Raw genomic sequence first — 17,867 nt, forward strand, 5'->3', positions numbered from 1 at the left:
TCATTTGTTATTGTCTTAATCTCCAACTAAACTGCAAAAATATGATGATGATAATGAAAGTGAAAAATTGCTAAGATCAAACTCTGGAGCATAATGCAAAAATTAGGAGAATTAGCATGACAGGAGGTTGCTGATTATGGTAATGTAAACCCCTGTTGTTTAAAAATAAAAGCTCTGGACAGAGTATGAATCTGAGAGTTGCAACTTTGTGTGAGCAGAGGTGGTTATCTATCTCTCCTGTGTGTTGAGTGAATAATTCTGCGTTATCAGCACTCTGTAGTCGGCACACTCAATTGGCTGATTCGTCAAGGGTAACTCGAAAAGATTCTGATAGGCAGTTCGCAAATCACCCAGTTGATCTAAAATATCGATCGGCAACAGAAAGTCATTACGCACAATAATGGCAGGTGGCACCTTGAAGGCGTGACTTAATTAGGTTTAAAATGTCTCCGAAAGGTCCCTCAGAAAAGAGAGAGCGCCTGCGTTTCCCAATGATTTTTGGGCACCATTGAAAGGAAAATATTACAAATGTGAATACTTTGTAAAGGATTCTCTTTGTTTTGCAGATACCCTCATTTGTATGGAATACAGTATAGCCATAAAAAGGCAAGACAGAAGATCCTAGCCATTCATAGAAAATGCAAATAAATGTCCACAGACAGGAAAATCTGCAAACAATCTACTGATTCTTGAGACTCCTGCACAAAGAGGATTTGATCCCTATACAAAAAACAAAAATTTTGTAAAAATAAGTGATTGATGTGTATATTAAGTATTAATATGCATAATATGCATAAGTAATAATACTATAATGAAAGGGGTGTGGTTGGAAGGCAGTTAACTGAAAACACAAATCACAAATTCACCAATTGCAAGAGGTCTCTTGCAAATTGTCTTAGTTTCTCACACTGTATATTTACTCAGTGTAAAGTTTATAACTGTAAGATACACAGTTTCTGGTAAGACACACTCAACACATTTTTCTTATAGAGCAAGGCCCTCAAAGAATTGTCAGCAGTGACTCAACAGGACAGAACACTTTCTGTAACAGGATGAGGGCACTGTCAAAGGGTGGAATTTTTTAGTGGAGCATTAGCAGGAATCCTTGAGAGCATGTTTGTGTTAAAAGTGTGGCTCTGCATATGACGACTGAATTTAAATATTTCATGTTATGCTTTCAGTTCCTTTCGTGAAAGAATCCACCACGGGTAAACTAAAGCGGCTGAACATTTTAATGAACGGTTTTTGTTTTAAATCGCTTTGCTCACCAAGGGTAATTTCCTTGCTCTCTCATTTTGAGATTATTAGAAGAACCTGAAGAGACTCAACATTTTCATGGAGAGCTTCCCTTTCATGCAGCGTTTTGCACAGCTCCCTCTCCCCTCCTTCCAGTCTCCAAAGGAAAAAAGGAGAATACAGCCAACGTGCACTGTACAAATCATAACAACAATTTGACACTTTCTAGCGTGTCAAAACATTTTGGGGTTATGTGTGTTGACTGTTATTATCGACATTAAGTGTGCCGCTCCTTGTCAGTGCATTTCAGCCGGCAACTTCAAACACCTTTTTCAGAGGCAGTTTTAAGTCATTAGCCGTTTTCCGATTTCCGCCGCCGCCCTCTTCTCACGGACCAGGCAAATAGGAAGATAATGACTGCGCAGGAGAGGGGGAACTGCGCTTTGACTTTAGCAGAAAAAAAATGACACGTTTTCTAATGACATTTAAAATATAATTGCATGTAAATTAACTTGTGGTTTGTGTTCCAAGCTTTGATGGAAGTGAAAACATGCCTTGTATTTAAATGAGCAAAACGCTTTTATTTACGTAGTCTTTCTTTTTGCGTTTTCTTTGCGTGTGTGTGTGTGTGTGTGTGTGTGTGTGTGTGCGTGTGTGTGTGTGTGTGTGTGTGTCTTTGTGTGGGTGTTTTTCTGCCTGGTAGCACAGGCTGAAAGTCTGTTCTCAGCATGCTTTACCAGCACATTTTCATGTCTTGTGGCTTTATTTATACAGCATAAGCCTAACAACATGATTTAGTCAACTGGGATCAAACTGTTGCATATTGTTCAGGCCTCAGCATACTTTCTGTGCAGTGAGCATGTAACATGAGTCTAGAATATCAAATGCCAATTCCATTTTAGTCAGTGCAATGGGAAAAATTAGTTATTAGAGGAAAAGTCATGTTACAAGAAGTTAATGGAGTTGTTGTGTAGGTTAGATTGTCTGTAATTAGTTTCATACAAGAGTAGGTTGAAAGGTAAGAGGAAGGTAGCTTGAATACATTAAATGAGGGATTGAACTTTAGAAAAATGATATGCCAAGAGGAATGCAAAAATATTTTATCAAACATATATATGTTTTTTGTACTTTTTCCAGTTTGACAGCTTATGAAATTGGACTTGTGAAAACTGTGGAATTAAGTGTTTTCTGAAGAATTTTCTGTATGTATGTAGGTAAAAAATTCCATCCTCATTTCTTCAATGAACAAAACAATCAACCGCACTCCAGCATCGCTTACAACACACCCCCCTTCTCACTTTCCAGGTTATTTGTTTGAAACTATTTACACAAAGGGGATCGGTGCAGAGGGCCATTACCCCGGTTTTCTAAAGCCACAATGCGGCTCATCCATCATCGTTTGCTTCTCTTTTTCTTTTTTCCACCCCTCCGTTTTCTTTCAGAAAACAAAGATCTCGACGTACGACAAGATGTGGGAGTTCATGAGCAGCCGCCGGCACTCGGTGATGGTGAAGAATGTGGAGGAGGGCATCCAGCGTGTGCTGACCTCCGACTACGCCTTCCTGATGGAGTCCACCACCATCGAGTTCGTCACCCAGCGCAACTGCAACCTGACGCAGATCGGCGGCCTCATCGACTCCAAGGCCTACGGCGTGGGCACGCCCATGGGTACGTCCGTCCTCCGGGTTCTTCCGATCGCCTCGAACGAATTTCAGAGCGGGGTTGTGAGAGGGGTTTGTGCCCCTCAAGAGTGTTCAGCTGCGGTCCCAGTTGACATAATTGTGCTGCAAAGGGTTGATTCTTTTTTTCACTTTTTCAATATTATTGATCTTAAAAATACAATTTTTGAGAAAAAAAAATCAAATCTCCCTTCATATCTCCCTACTTAAATCTTGAGCTCTTAAAAGGAATATGAGGCAGCTATTTGAGAAGACAGAACTTGGGAAAAATGTTTGGTTGGGTCAGATGCACAAAGCGATCATTAATCTGTCTTAGTTCCAGATTTACGCATATGCCCTTGAGCATTCATTTTAAAATTCAGAAACGAAATGCCCCTGATGTTAACAGATTTTCCAAAATGTATTTATCAGAGATGAGGTGGCTAAGAACCAGCCCTCATGAAGTGAAAAGCACTGGTGACGTCATGGTTTGGATGATTGGAAGCTGTCCCATAAACCACCACTGCTGCATATTGTGTTTGCATGCCTTGTTGTCCCAGCTCCCTCTGGCTCTGGCATGATTGCTTGGTGACTGCCTCGTGATCATTGTGATCTTTCACGCTCATCGTGGAGTGCCGCTCATGTGACCTGGCGTGTGCCGTGCACATCCAACTGAAAACTCTCCCCAGGATTCATTTTCAGGCAATTTAAAAGAAATCTAATGTTGAGTTTTGCTTAAATATATACAAGAAAGTGACTGGGTGGCTGAAAACCAAACGATCTTTTTCAAAATATGCCCAGCTGCCCTCTGTCTGAGAGCATTTCCATATTGACTGCTGCTTTCTTTGCAGTGTAGTTGTTTATTGTTTGAGTTTGAATGCCATCTTTGACAGAGTTATACACTGACTCCAAAAAAGTCCTTCTGTGTTTTCCCACACCTCAGAAGACAGAGCTGTGTAGCACTGCTTTAGTCTGCGGTATGTCACACCTCTTTCACTACCCCCGCCACTCCACACATACACACGCACGCACGCACGCACACACACACACACACACACACACACACACACACACATTTTGACAGATTGAATCAGACTCTTATCTACTGTGATGACCCCTGTAGTCCCCCAGCCTCTCTAGCATGCGCATACAGCCCAACTATTTCAAGTGTCCACAGCCCACTAATCTCTCCACCGTAGGGTGCTAGCTTTAGCGTCTGCACTGTAAAAATGGAGTATATAATGCCCTGGCTCACAGAAAATACGTCATGCAAAACCAAGTTTTATTCATTTTCAGCTATCAGTAAAAAACATCTATGACAGCAGCACATGATTCAATTACTTTCCTGTAGCGCCACCAGCAACGCAGGTTAAACTCTGGCACCCCAGTCAATTTAAATAAATTACATCGCAAAACTGCGAGGACGATCTGGAGGGCCGGTTATTGCCGAATCAAATCTGAATTGAATTTATGTATCATCCCTAATTTATGATTCTCCGCTACATATGTGTATTTATGTCATTTCCTATTTATTTTTTTGTTTCAGTTTGCATGTGTTCGGAGAGCTGGTCTTAGGGGCAAGCCGAGAATATACGTAAAAAAAGAAAAAAAAAAAACAACAACAGAAAGGGAGCAACGCTGCATCTTTTATAGTGTATTTAATTCCATGTGGAGGAACGAGATTTCATTATCGTGTGCTGTAACAGATTGTCTAATCCCATTATACACACAGCCCCCCGGCAGCGTCGGGCACAAACGCACACTCTGTGCCGTCCTCTAAGTACCTAGGTTTTTTTTTTTTTAAGAGCAAACTTCCAAGTACCCCTGCAAGACATGTTAGCATAAGACTTTTGTGTACATTCTCAGTTTTATTCCGATTTCGTGGGAAATCCAGCCTCCCCACAGATAATAGATGCGCACAGACCTTGGCTTCTTAAGGACCAGGGTGAATCTGGAGGTACAGGGTCGGACTGGTGTGCGGTCAACTGCAGAGAACCCCCTGCAGGCTATTGCTTTCGTTTGCAGTCTCTGTCTGACATGCGCCATGACCCAGCCGACCCTGCGCTACAAAAAGAAGTGAACTGTTGGGTAAATGCGAATGTAAATACTAAAGCTGATTCTTATTGTAACAGGAACAGTAACACTCTGTATGAACAGGCTGTAGAGCTCTTTCAGTGTGTTCTCCATTAAATTTTTATCCTCCACTAAGGTCCACTGAGCCCTTCTACATCCATGGATGTGTCACCTGTTTGTTTGTCTCATTTCGCTGTATAGGAAATTGCGTAATCCAAACTATTATAAGCTATTTGAGACTAGGGAGTTCCAGCCTTCTTTTTCTCATGCCTGAAAACAAATTGAGAGCCAAGTAAATGATGGACATTTCATTTCTCGTGAGATAATTACGGCATCAAGTCTGAACGCAATCACCATTATCCCCTCTGCAGCCCTTTCTGGTAATTCTGTTCTAAATTTAATATTGATTTTTTTTTCTAACATTTTCTTATAGAAAGTTCTCATAGAAGGGACTTTTTGAGTCACCTGCAAAGGGGCTCCCGCTAACACGGTTTCAGAAATTCCGAACGTTTATGTGGCAAAACTTTGAAACCTGGTTCTGTCTGAGCGATTTCTCTAATGGTCAGACGATGTTAGGCGGTTTTGGATTTTGTCGGGTTGGTAATTTCATTTTTTTCTTCCCTCCTTTGATCTGACCCTGAGGGTATAACAGAATAAATACAAATATAACTAAGCCCGATGAAGCCTAGTGTTGTGCTTTGAAGGACCAAACCCAAGCCTTAAAAAGCAGGGCACAGGGCTAACTGGAGTTTGCATTACGCTTCTGTGCACACAAGAACAAAATGCCTTTGGAGAATGGATACAGCATTAAAAAAAGAAATCCAAGCAACCGTGCTCTAAGAACCCCAACAATCTACATTGCACACAATGACCTGTTGCCTATGTATTTGAAAACCTGATTGCATTTTGGGAGCACTGGTTTGAGAGAATTCTGGGAAATAACAATTTTGGAAGGTGCAAGGCCGGCGACGCTCCCGCGATGGCTGCATCCATCTTCGACACTTAATTGAGTTCGATGATGGCGAGCCGTTCCGCCCTGCCCCGATCCAGACCCCTTCCCTCCGAATTGGGCTTGGGGGACTGTCAGAACTGTGAGTGATGCGAGGCGGGCCTCCCGGCGATTAGCATGATGTTATCATAAAAGGGCTCCGGTGGGGAAGCGGCGGGTGATTAACGGCCGGCCGGCGCCGGGCTGAGACGGGGCTGCACGGCGTGTTACCTTCCCCCGAGTGGCCATAAATCCGGGGCCCACAACGTTCCGCCATTCCATTCCTCAGCATTGTTTATGCCGCATCAATCGCTAATGCCGCCGCCCGGAAGACATGATATTTCAATGAGCAGCTGTGCGCTGTAAAGTGCAGGGCCGCACGTGTGTGTGTGTGTGTCTGTGTGTGTGTGTGTGTGTGTGTGTGTGTGTATGCGCACATGCATGTGTGCACGCGTGCGTGAATCTTTGCGTATGTGTGTGTGCGGGCATGTGCATCTGTGTGTGTGCATCTAACTGAATGCTCCACGCGTAGCTGGGAGAGACTGCCCAAAAAGAGTATTTAGCATCATTATTCCCCTGTGAGAAATTTGCAAGCAGCCAAGAACAAGGCATTTAAATTGCAAATCGTAACCTTTTAGCACTTTAGCAGTTGCCATATGTATGTTGTATTCCTGCTGTAGCATGCCCTTTCTCATATATTTCATTGACTTAAACAGAGGGCGATTGTCAGGCTGCATTAATATCTAGACCTGAACAGAGCCATGAGCTTGTGTCCTTTTTGAAGCTTTGATCCCTTCTAGTGAATAGAATTTGAATTCCATTCATTGTTCATAATTTGATTTCTTTTCCCTGCCATTAATGTTAGAATTGGTTACAGTATTTAGAGACCAAGACATTTATTCAAAAATAAATTAATAAATACATGAATGTGTGTATGAATGAATGTAATGAATATATATATTTTCCTCAAACACATCACATGTTAGTTCTCAGGTCTCCCTCCCTCTTGGGTCAATTACATGCGACTCATTGATGTAAAATAAAACATAACTCCTCCTAGGACACCACCAAACATTTCATATGGGCAGTGACTCGCCAAGTTTTCACACTGCCGAAGGAGGAGAGCCAAAGAAAACAATGATGACGGGGAATAAAAAGGGGGTGGGGGTGAAAAAAGGAATAGAAACAGGAAAAGTGAAAAGAAAAAAGAAAAGAAAGTAAGGAAAACTAGAAGTAGAAATGAAAAAAAAGGGCATGGTTTGATTAAAGGCCCTGTGTGTGTGTGTGTGTGCGCGCATGTGTGGAGCTATCCTGCATCACATGCCCTGTTGGTTACCGGTGATTGCACTAAAGATGAGATGCCAATAATTGTTACAACAGACATGTTTCTAGCAATATTTTATAAAGAATTAGAAGTCGTGCTAGTGCTCAGATTTTATTTATTGATCAATTTCAGCAATCCTATGAAATATTTATATACTTAAAAAACACTGCAAGCAAAACAAATATATAAATATCATAAAAAGCTCTGCTAAAAAGGCATGTCTGTGGTGATGCCACGTTGTGTCTCTCTTTCACTTCCATGCTGTCATTAGAAGACAGTGCCTGTGAGATTCCATGGCCATTACTTTGCTTTGATCTGCTAGATTACAGCAGTGTGTGTCTTATTATAAACAGACTGCAGCCTGTCCTTCAGTTCCACACTTTCCCTACTTTGTGGATTTTTACACTTTGCACATTGATGTTCACGCTGTGAGCAGCTGGTCAGATTCCCAAATTTCCATCCTGTATCGTTGCTGACAAGTGGAAACAGGGCCGCAGAATGCAGGTGGGTTCTATTTCCCTTTTAGACCGAGTGGAGAATGAAGTCGTTTTGTTGAGGAAGAGGACCTCACCGAATCCGAGGTTAACACGAGGGGGGGACACCACAACCCTATTCCTGTCAGCTTTAATTTACTTCAAAGCGTTCATTAACCAAGACTCTACTTCTCCTCCCTGGTCCCAAATCCTTTCTCTCTCTCTCTCTCTCTCTCTCTCTTTTTCTCTTTCTCATCAAAGATCAGTCATTTTCCAGACATCACTGCTCTCTCTCACCCTGCTGTAATAAACTCTCTGGAACATTGCTTCAGAAATGTAGTTACTTTTTATCCTCATGGAGAAGATAGTATTATGATGTAAGTTACTGCTCACACTGGAGGTTGGGTTGGTGGGGGTGGGACAAGGCATCCCATTGGCTCACTGATTTCAACCAATCACAGCCTTTTGTTATCGAGAGGCTGCCCCCGCAGTATCTATTGATGGGTTCAAAAAGGATTGAATGAGTGATTGACAGTGTGCCACAGCTCCACCAACAGCAGGGCCCATGCAGCCTCACTCTCACATGAAAGCCTTACTTTCAAACACTTACCTGGAGCATCCAGCACCCTCAGCAGTAGGAGGCTACTGTGTTCGTGTTAATCTTTCGCTGATCATTATGCTGTTGAGCACACAGGCCTGGGTTCAGCCCACAGCTTCAGAAATTACATTATGTTACATTACATGACATTATTGGCATTTAGCAATGGTTGTTATCCAGATTGACTTATGTAGGTTACAGTGTTTTACATATAACCCATTTATACGGCTGGATGTTTACTGAGGCAATTCTGAATTAAGTAGCTTGCCCAGAGGTACAACTGTGCCCCAGTGGGGAATCGAACCGGCAACCTTTCGGTCATGAGTCCTGCTCCCACTAGGCTACACCGCTGCCCCATAATTGGCTTTGTTCCTGCAGGGATAGGGGTAGGTATGTCAGCAGGGGTTGCTTACTGTTCTCAGGTACCCTACAGACTCGTCAGTGAAGCTGCACTCGTTGTCTAGTTGTTGCCTGCTTCACTGCAGTGCACCAGTCGACTTGCGTGAAAACTTCTTGTCGTTGGCATGCAGGTTTTTCCCCCCCCACCCACCGAGGCGCAACGGATGCCAGTGTAACGGCGAAGGGACGTGAGTGGGATTTTTAAACAGCTCCCACGGCATTAACATCCTAATTATTTCGGTTCCAACAACAGAAACATTTTGATAATCAAAACATGAAAGGGGCTGTGAGATTTAAAGCCTACTCACTTGGCTTCACATTTCAGATTTAATCAGAAATTGCCTTCGCTGACCGGTTTTGATCTGCGAGAAGTGCAAACTATGTATGCTGTTTACCTGCTTGTGCGTGTGTGTGTGTGTGTGTTTGGGCGGGTGCAGCCGGCTGATGGGAGTTTGAGGTATTCTCTTGGCTCTCTGAAAAGCATAGAGTGAATCAAAAAGCACAATCAGTGAGTTCTTCAAAGCTGACATTGGAAACAGACTAATTTATTAAGGCAAGCAAAATAGCACTGAAAGGAGCATTATCACAAATTAAGTACGGCAGCCGCTTTTAATCAGTGGAAAAAACAAATCGACCATTGTTTTTAAATGGCCAGTCCCTTGAATCTACTTTTCTCCTTTACGGCATGTGTTAATTGCCATTCTTACAAGATGGTTATTTCAGCGCCATGCCTGGGAAGAGCATTTTGTGGTTGAGCTTTCAGCATGGGATCATGTAACGGCATCACGTTTGCATTCAGTAACTGTCCCACTGTGTGCGGGTCCTGCAGGTTCTGCGTGTGTTAACAGGACACTAAAAACACAAAAAGGCACCTCCTGTCCAGAACCAGACCCATTACATTATATTATTAACATTTAGCAGATGATCTTATCCACAGAGACTTACATAGGTTACAATTTTTTACATGTTACCCATTTATACAGCTGGATATTTACTGAGGCAATTCTGGGTTAAGCACCTTGCCCAAGGGTAGAACAGCAGGTCCCCAGCAGCGAACAGAGCCAGCAACCTTTTGGTTACGAGTCCTGCTCCTTACCGTTATGCTATACTGCCACCCCAACGACCCCAGTCCCACCTCCTTTTTATCACCTCAGGCCCTCTGAACCAGGAAAGGATGTTCGCTCTCACTGCTTTCCATGCTTGGATGGGACCCCTACAGCCATTCTCACCACTGTCTCTCAGGCTCTCTCCTTTTTTGTCCCCCTCAGGCTCTCCGTACCGGGACAAGATCACCATCGCCATCCTGCAGCTACAGGAGGAGGGCAAGCTGCACATGATGAAGGAGAAGTGGTGGCGAGGCAACGGCTGCCCCGAAGAGGAGAGCAAGGAGGCCAGCGCCCTGGGTGTGCAGAACATCGGCGGGATCTTTATCGTGCTGGCCGCTGGCCTGGTGCTCTCTGTGTTTGTGGCAGTGGGGGAGTTCTTGTATAAGTCCAAACAAAACGCACAACTCGAAAAGGTAAAGCAACACTTTCACGTTTCCGGCCTGCATTGAAAATGTGGCAGATCTGTGCTTATGATTTGCATCTTTTTTGCAGTTTCTTTTTTTTTATACACACAAATGTCGCTTTGTTGTTTTTTACTGCTGTTGAATAATGCTGTCCTTTTATATGAGTTTTTTTTTTAATAAGCAATTCTGTCACAGAAACTGTAGAAAAGCACAAAATTACAAAAATCAAATCCAGGCGGCGCCACGGTTTTCCTTGTTTTGTCACTCGTTTCATACCTCACTTCAAAAGCACAGGCATGTTTTGTTTCCTGTTTTTTTTCAGCTCTTCAAGTGTCAGTCAGTTGTTACCTGAAAACGAGGCAGAGAGCTACGCGTGGATTAGCTAAACATGGATAGCCTTGAGACTGTCAGCTGTTTAAGTCATTTTTGTCTTGGGGACCGGGATGTGATTGAGTGACAGCTTACATGCGTGTCAGCTGTTTGTCATGTGACAGAGCTGTGCTGGCTGAGCTAATCCAGACACAAAGGTGTATCATTGCATGTGATGTGTCACCAGAAAAAAAATGTTGCACAATGTCTTCAAGCAGTGTTAGTAGAATGTACATTTTAGATCCAGAGGCTTTGATTATCAGTCTCTTTAAACAATTTCTTTTACTTTAAATATTCATTTTGAAGAGTTTTCATCAGCCATCTGTCAGCGTCCCCTGTGGATTGATATGCAGTTCCTCGCCTACTGAATTCTCCCCATGAACGCAGTGTGGCCGGATTTGCCAGATTTTGTGACATTCACAGCTGCAAAGTGACACATAGATACATAGAGCTACCAGGCCTTTTCCCTTTTATTCATATCTGTATCAAAGTACCCAGTTCATACATTCAGCACATAGATCTAAATGCCAGGTTTCTCCAAGAGAGACCTTGGGCTTTCCTCCCAGTGACTTTTGGAAGGTAATCTGGCACTTCTGTGCTCTGAAAGGTTGGCAGCAGTGAAAGGACTTTTTTGCAGAAATTAACCCACTTCACACCTCACCTGTGGAAACACAAACCTTGCCAACCTCACTGTAAGACTTATTTTCAAGAGACTGGCACAGAAAGGGATGCTGGGGTTGAATCAAAATGATTTTACTTCCAAATCTGTAAAACATTACAGAATGCCTCTCTGTACTGTAACATTATCATATCTATATGGGCAGGCCCTAGCTGTCTGTAGGCTGAAGTTTTAGATGCCTGTCTTGCATGAAGTGTCAGATTCTTTCTTTATCTGTGCTACTTGTATAACTAACGCAACCCTCCCAGCAGCTTGTGCAAGACCGCACTGGGGGGAAGGTCTCATGGCTGCAATGACATTAGTGAAATGGATCAAATGTATTCGCTTTCTCATTAGAATCCAATCACGAAGCTTAGCGGTCAGTAAAGGGGTTCACACTAACACACTGCTCCCATCATCTGCACTTTCCGCTGAGGGCTCTGTCAAAAAAGGGACTGTTGTACTGTGCACTTGTCACATTTCATGTTTAGAACGGAAATGCTGCACCATGTCCACTATACACTAAACATGTCCCCCTACCCCCTATGCACAATTGAGTTATTCCCCCACAGTACAGGTGTGTCTTCAGTGTTAGAAGTGTTACATGTGTCAGTCACACTTTATGTTAAGTGTCACCTCCATATGATATGCATTACACTTGCATGTCTGACACAGAGTGATAGAGCACATATTCTGTTAAACTGAAATCATGTGCACGAAAATTTATGGCGAGTCACCTGACGGTGTGTCAGCCGTCATAAAGAACATCGGTTGTTTCCAAAAGCTTTGTGAGGCTGTAATGCCGCGCTCACGAGGCTGTAGGGAGATTTACGCACGGCCTCGCTAAGTTACATTTAGCGTGAGGCACGAGGCACATTTCTGTGTTCTCTTTTCCTTCCGCTCGTGCCAGCGCCACCCTCACCCTGCTTTGATCTTCGCCCACGTCAGGCATGCTAATCCTCCCCATTCATCACCGTTTATCCCCACTCAACCAGGGACCGACTTTAAAAGCCGTCTCCGGCACCTTTTTATTGATCCCGAAAAGGTGTTTTTGTTTGTTGAACCGCCCGGCCTTTTATTGATGTTTCCACCGCGTTCTGTAGAGCGTCGTTGTTACGTGTGATAAGTCCTCGGTCATCGATTGTATCGATATGTATGCCTGTGTAGAATGTGGGAGAGGGGTATTGGTAGCAAAGGGCTTATGGATAGAGAGACACTTAATTGCAGAAAAAAACATACTGAGAGCGACAGAGTGAGAGAGGTACGTCTGGGTGTTTGTGAGAGCACCTGTCTGTTGTTCTGTTCAATACAGCAATACAATCTGGCAGTAGAGGGGCTTCACTAAGACCAGTAGAGCTCCCAGGTCCAGTCAAGACCGGTTACTAAAATGCATCAGACAGTAAACTTCCAGATCATACTCTTGTGAAATATTGTTTGAGGACTCTCAGTTGACTGTATTTTGTGCGACAAAACAGAAAATTGGGCCCATCTTTATGTTGCTGAAAGCATCAACTTGAGAATGTGGTATTAAGCACTGCCTTGTCTTTGTCCTGTTGAACCATCCATACTCTGCAGTTTACAATTATTTCTATATTTTGCCAGAAAAAGGGCAGTTTCTAAGGTTTATAAGATGTGAAAAGCAATACACCTCAGGATTCAAGAGATGGTAATATTTACCAGTTTCAAAGGACTTATTGTTATGATATGAATATCAATGTGTTTATTTTCCTTGATCAGTCAAGATTGTGTTATGATAAAACTTCGTTTTTACGGCAAAGTCTAATACCTGTTGAAACCTTTAATAAAAGACTGAGAAACTTGTAGGTTTAAAGTGCGTTGAAGTCGTCTCATCATTCAGTAGCTGGGGGTTCTGGCAGAACCCTCTGCTTCTCTCCTGTCTCTGCACATTTCCATGTCCACATGCTTGGCTTTCCTCCATCAATGCTCCTTATACATGGCATACAGGGAATGCAATCACACACACAAACAAACACAATCACACACACACACACACACACACACACGAACAAACACAATCACACACTCACTCAGAGATACGTGCTTACACACATGTGTGCTCATGCACACACAGTTCATATATATGGAACAGGACAAAGACAGCAGTCACCCCTAGAATCACCATGGAGAAACACAAGCATAGATGTTACGAATGAAGATAAAATAATATTAAAACAAATTTTGGACTTATATACTTGTATGAACATATATATATTTACGAGAATCATAAAAACCAAGACAACTTTCAGTTTGATTTCCAACAGACTGTGTGTAAAAAAAAATGCCATAACAAATCGCAAAAACAAAACACAAAAATTATGATATTGGTATGGGTGATGCAAATAGGGAATATAATGGCCTGGTTTCACTACAGTTCCTAAATTCCTATAATTGAATTAAACATACAGAAGTCCCTCTTGCTCCTCATACCATGAGAATATGTCCGGTGCATTTTCTCCATGTATTACAGTGTCACAATAACATAATTACAACATGAAAACATGATGAAAGTGCATTTATAAACATGGTTCGACGTGCATCATCATTTCCAGGCAACAGAGAGATAACCCTAGCAAGTATACAGGCAAGGAAGTCTGTTTAAATCTGTGAAAAGAGATGGCTTTGTGGGACAGATGCCACCAAGCCCGTATGCCATGGTCATCCACGGGTCACTGACTTCTCCCACACGACAGCCTAGACTCTATCTCTGTCCTCACAGGATGGCCGCTCGTGTGTGATGACCCCCCCCCCCACCATTTATTCATCCGTGCCAGACTCTTCCTCCTCCTCCTCCTCTTCCTCTGTCTTGTCATCAGATTTGGGGAGGGAGAGTTGCCCGCTGTACTGAAGCGTGTCGTACTCGCCATTTTTCCCCCTCCTCCCTCCCCCACCACCGCCACCTTCCCTCCATAACAGACGCTTCCCATTAAATAGCTGTTACCCATCACTAATTTGTGGATGAGTGATTTCTGAAAGACAACAACAGAGAGAGAGACAGAGGGAGAGAGAGAAAGAGAGAGAGAGAGGGAGAGGGAGAAATCTATTATGAATAGTGTAGGAGACAGCGGGTTAGTGCATCCGTGTTTATTTCTTGAATATTCCAGCAGGTCAGTCTGTCTCAGTTTCCGCATGGATGGACAAGTTTAAAAATTAATCATATCTGTAAGGGGGAGAAAAGGTGCAAAACACAGCCGCGCACTGGGGAGAAACCGCTGCCGGGCATGGAAGGACTGAAACCTTGTTTTTTATCTCGCATTTATAAATTAAGATTAATATATTCATTTCCGTTACAAGAATCCTCCATAATCTGCAATCAGTAAAATTAATATTAATTTCACTCATTTCTGTAAATGTGTATCTTTTGAGTAATTTATAATATTAGTGATAATGCCTTTCAAAGGACCGGAAGTGACAAACCGTTCATCTCTCTCCATATTTGTGTTTTGTTTCTCTGTTTCTGGTACAAGCCACAAAACGGGTGTGGCCACCAGAGAGCGGGTGCAGGTGGCCATAGGTGTCCCCTATGACCCCAGCAGGTGGCCCACCCAGCACGGGCGATGGGGCTTGAAGGCTAACGAGATAGCCATTAGCCCTCTCAGCGTGACTTTAATTAAATTGCCCACACCTGCTCACCAGAACACCTGAAAAAAAAAAATTCAACTGCTATTTTGACTATGAATTTGAATAGCATCGCCACAACCTTCTGTGTTGTGTTCTGATTGCTTTACTGTAATCTGTGTGCCATAGAGTCTTCAACCTGATGTTCTTGAAGCCTCAGCTGTCAATCCAAATTAGGTGCCGCAAGCAAGTCTATAAAAGGCTACACACTCACATCATATTGAGGCCAAACTCAAAAGAGATTGAAAAGTCGCGGTAACCGCGTGCCCCCACCGCTTGACGGTTAACAATATCAAAGATGTAACATCGTTATATCTTTCAAGTCGCGCATAGAAGAAATCAATAGCTATAAAAAAAACACTACTAATAAAATCGCACATATCTTGCGAGCTCAGTAAGTATTCGAGCTGTAGCCTCAGAGGGTAATGTGGCCCGCCTCGCTAAAGGTATGAAAGAACTTCACACTCTGAACATCTGATCCCCTCGACCTCATGTAGCATGAAAAGGTTTTTTTTTTGGTCTTCAGTGGATGGAAGCTGTCAGTCAAATGCAGCAGAGTGCCGGACTCAGGAGCGCAAAGGAGATTAGATCAGGAAGAAGGCAGGGAAGCGGGCGGCCGCGCCTCGTCTTTTGAGCTCGCGCGTACGCAGGTGCCAAAATGGACAGTGACCCGCGACGCATCAAATGGACAGCAGGCGAGGGGGCCACCAGGAGATTCGCTCACACCGCGGGGGCTTGAGCCGAACTTCTGACCCGTGCTGTGCTTCGGAGAGGCGAATGCGAACAGACTCCCTAGGCCCCGCCCCTTAGTTTTTCGCCTACGCTCCGGCCTCAACCCATTTGGTTTTGGAGGATTATCAAAACCTCACGAGAATAGGCCTTTTAAACCTACACTTCTGGAAAGAAAAAAAAAAAAACACCCAGGATGCATAGCCCTTGGTGACACTTTAGGCACACTGCATAAAGTGAAAGAAACGCAAATAACACGTCTTGTTCGTGAATTCAAAACATGGCTGGTCGGTTGTTAATCAAGATAGCGCTCGAACACCTCACACCACAGCTTTCAGAGGAACGATGTCCCCCGATCCCCAGAACATCCCCAGAGAAAGCAGAGTGCGTGGGGGGGCGGAAGAGAACGTCAGAGCCCGTGGGCTGCGTCTTCATAAAATCTCCCCCCCGCGCGTTCACCGGCCCTGCTCTCTTTCATCTTTGCAAACAAAGCCAGAGAAAACAAAATGAATACGCAGCCGTGAAATGAAGAGACTCGGAGATGCCCAATGTCGATCTAACGCTACAGCAAAAAATGCATTCGGTTAAAACCCCCCCCACCTTCTTTCACCTGCCTTGTAGGAGCATGAGCCCCAGGAATAGCGACCTAAATCCCTAGCAGCTGCATTGTTTTATGCAGGATTTGCAAATGCCAGTTTAGCTTTTCTGAAAAAAAGGAAAGAGGGAGAAGACACGGCTTAATTGGGCATGCAGCTACATGGGATTTGAGTCTGTGGAAATGTAATATGCATCAATAAGTCATGCTGCCTGGCAGAGAGGAGTCACCGCGGTGACAAAGTGAAATCTGCCATGGAGAAATCGCTTTAGTTATTATGCTCTGGAAACATTCAGAGAGACCCCAGAGGCCCTGCCCTGAGACTCAGGTAACTGCTCCACCCCCACCCTTCCATTTCTGTTTAGCCAAAACCACAGCTAGCTAGTAGGGGGCACTCTAATGAGGATGCTTTTTGCATGGGTTTGGCCACAAGGGGCAGCTCAGAGGGTAAGGAATGGCAGGGAGTGCTCAAAGGGTGTGGTGTGATCGGCGTGGCTCAGAACATGTGGCTCGGTGGCCCTGGTTCTGTGGGCGATGCTTTTCAAACTTTGTGTTTCTCTCCCGCAGAGGTCCTTCTGTAGCGCCATGGTGGAGGAGCTGAGGGTGTCACTGAAGTGCCAACGCCGACTCAAACACAAGCCACAAGCCCCCGTCATGGTCAAAACCGAGGAGGTCATCAACATGCATACGTTCAATGACAGAAGACTGCCGGGGAAGGAAACCATGGCATAAACCCGACAACAGAAAAAAACAATTCTATTTGTGTCTTGTGGATGGGGGGAGGAGGGAGGGAAAGGAGGAGCGTTGGAATGAGGGGGTGGGATGGGATGGGATGGGGTGGGGACAGAAGGCTGAATTTGGGGAATGGGGTGGAAAAAATTGCCCGGAGCACGGACTGTCATCGTTGTTTAAAACAATTTGCCAGAAAAAAAAATGTTTCCTGTGGAAATACTCGAACCCGGGCAAAACCAAGTGAGTTACCTCATTGCATCTGACACTTGGAAAAAGACTGTTGCAAGTGGCAGTATACAGAGCAAAATAAATGCATTTCTAAAAAGGACTCTGATTTGGAGTGGAGTGAAGAAAAAGAATGGCAAACAATGAAAGAGACGGATATTGGTATCTGGGGTCAGACGCGTGTGGTTTGAGTTCAGTCGTCCCTTTTTTTGAATGTTCCAATGTGAATCAGTGGCCGGTGTTCTCACAAGGAAACTCAAGTGTTTTCTCAACACACAAAATTCACAAAGCGCTGTCAAGTATTAACAACAGAGTATGCATCTCTGACACACACACACACACACACACACACACACATACACACACACACACTCATACACATATGCACACTCTCTCTCTCACACACACACAAACAGACACTCACATACAGAGAGAGAGAAAAACTAGTGGCCAGACAGCAAAAGGGTACATATTATATTTTTTAATCTTCATATGTGGTGTTTGTTTTCTAAACCGACTGAAATTACAGAAATGAAAGCAGTATACGACAAATAGCAAGGCCAAACCTGAGCCGCACCCACACCACAGCAAATAGATGGTGAACTTGTCCATTCCGGATTACTCAGCAGACAAATTCTTTCATTTCGGATCTTGGGGAATAAAA

General features: G+C 43.8%; 1 protein-coding gene across 1 annotated transcript in view; it reads left to right on the forward strand.

Annotated features, from left to right (window-relative positions):
* Positions 1–16,980, forward strand: part of grik2 (glutamate receptor, ionotropic, kainate 2) — a 156,887-nt gene extending 139,907 nt beyond the window's left edge. The window contains exons 15-17 of the mRNA XM_036539268.1: positions 2,679–2,904; positions 10,018–10,268; positions 16,814–16,980. Coding sequence (XP_036395161.1) covers positions 2,679–2,904; positions 10,018–10,268; positions 16,814–16,978 — 642 coding nt within the window. The 3' untranslated portion in view covers positions 16,979–16,980. The remainder of the gene's footprint in view (positions 1–2,678; positions 2,905–10,017; positions 10,269–16,813) is intronic.
* Positions 16,981–17,867: the final 887 nt, after the last annotated feature.

Source organism: Megalops cyprinoides, chromosome 10 (genome assembly GCF_013368585.1).
Source record: "Megalops cyprinoides isolate fMegCyp1 chromosome 10, fMegCyp1.pri, whole genome shotgun sequence".
In the NCBI taxonomy this organism is placed as follows: domain Eukaryota; kingdom Metazoa; phylum Chordata; class Actinopteri; order Elopiformes; family Megalopidae; genus Megalops; species Megalops cyprinoides.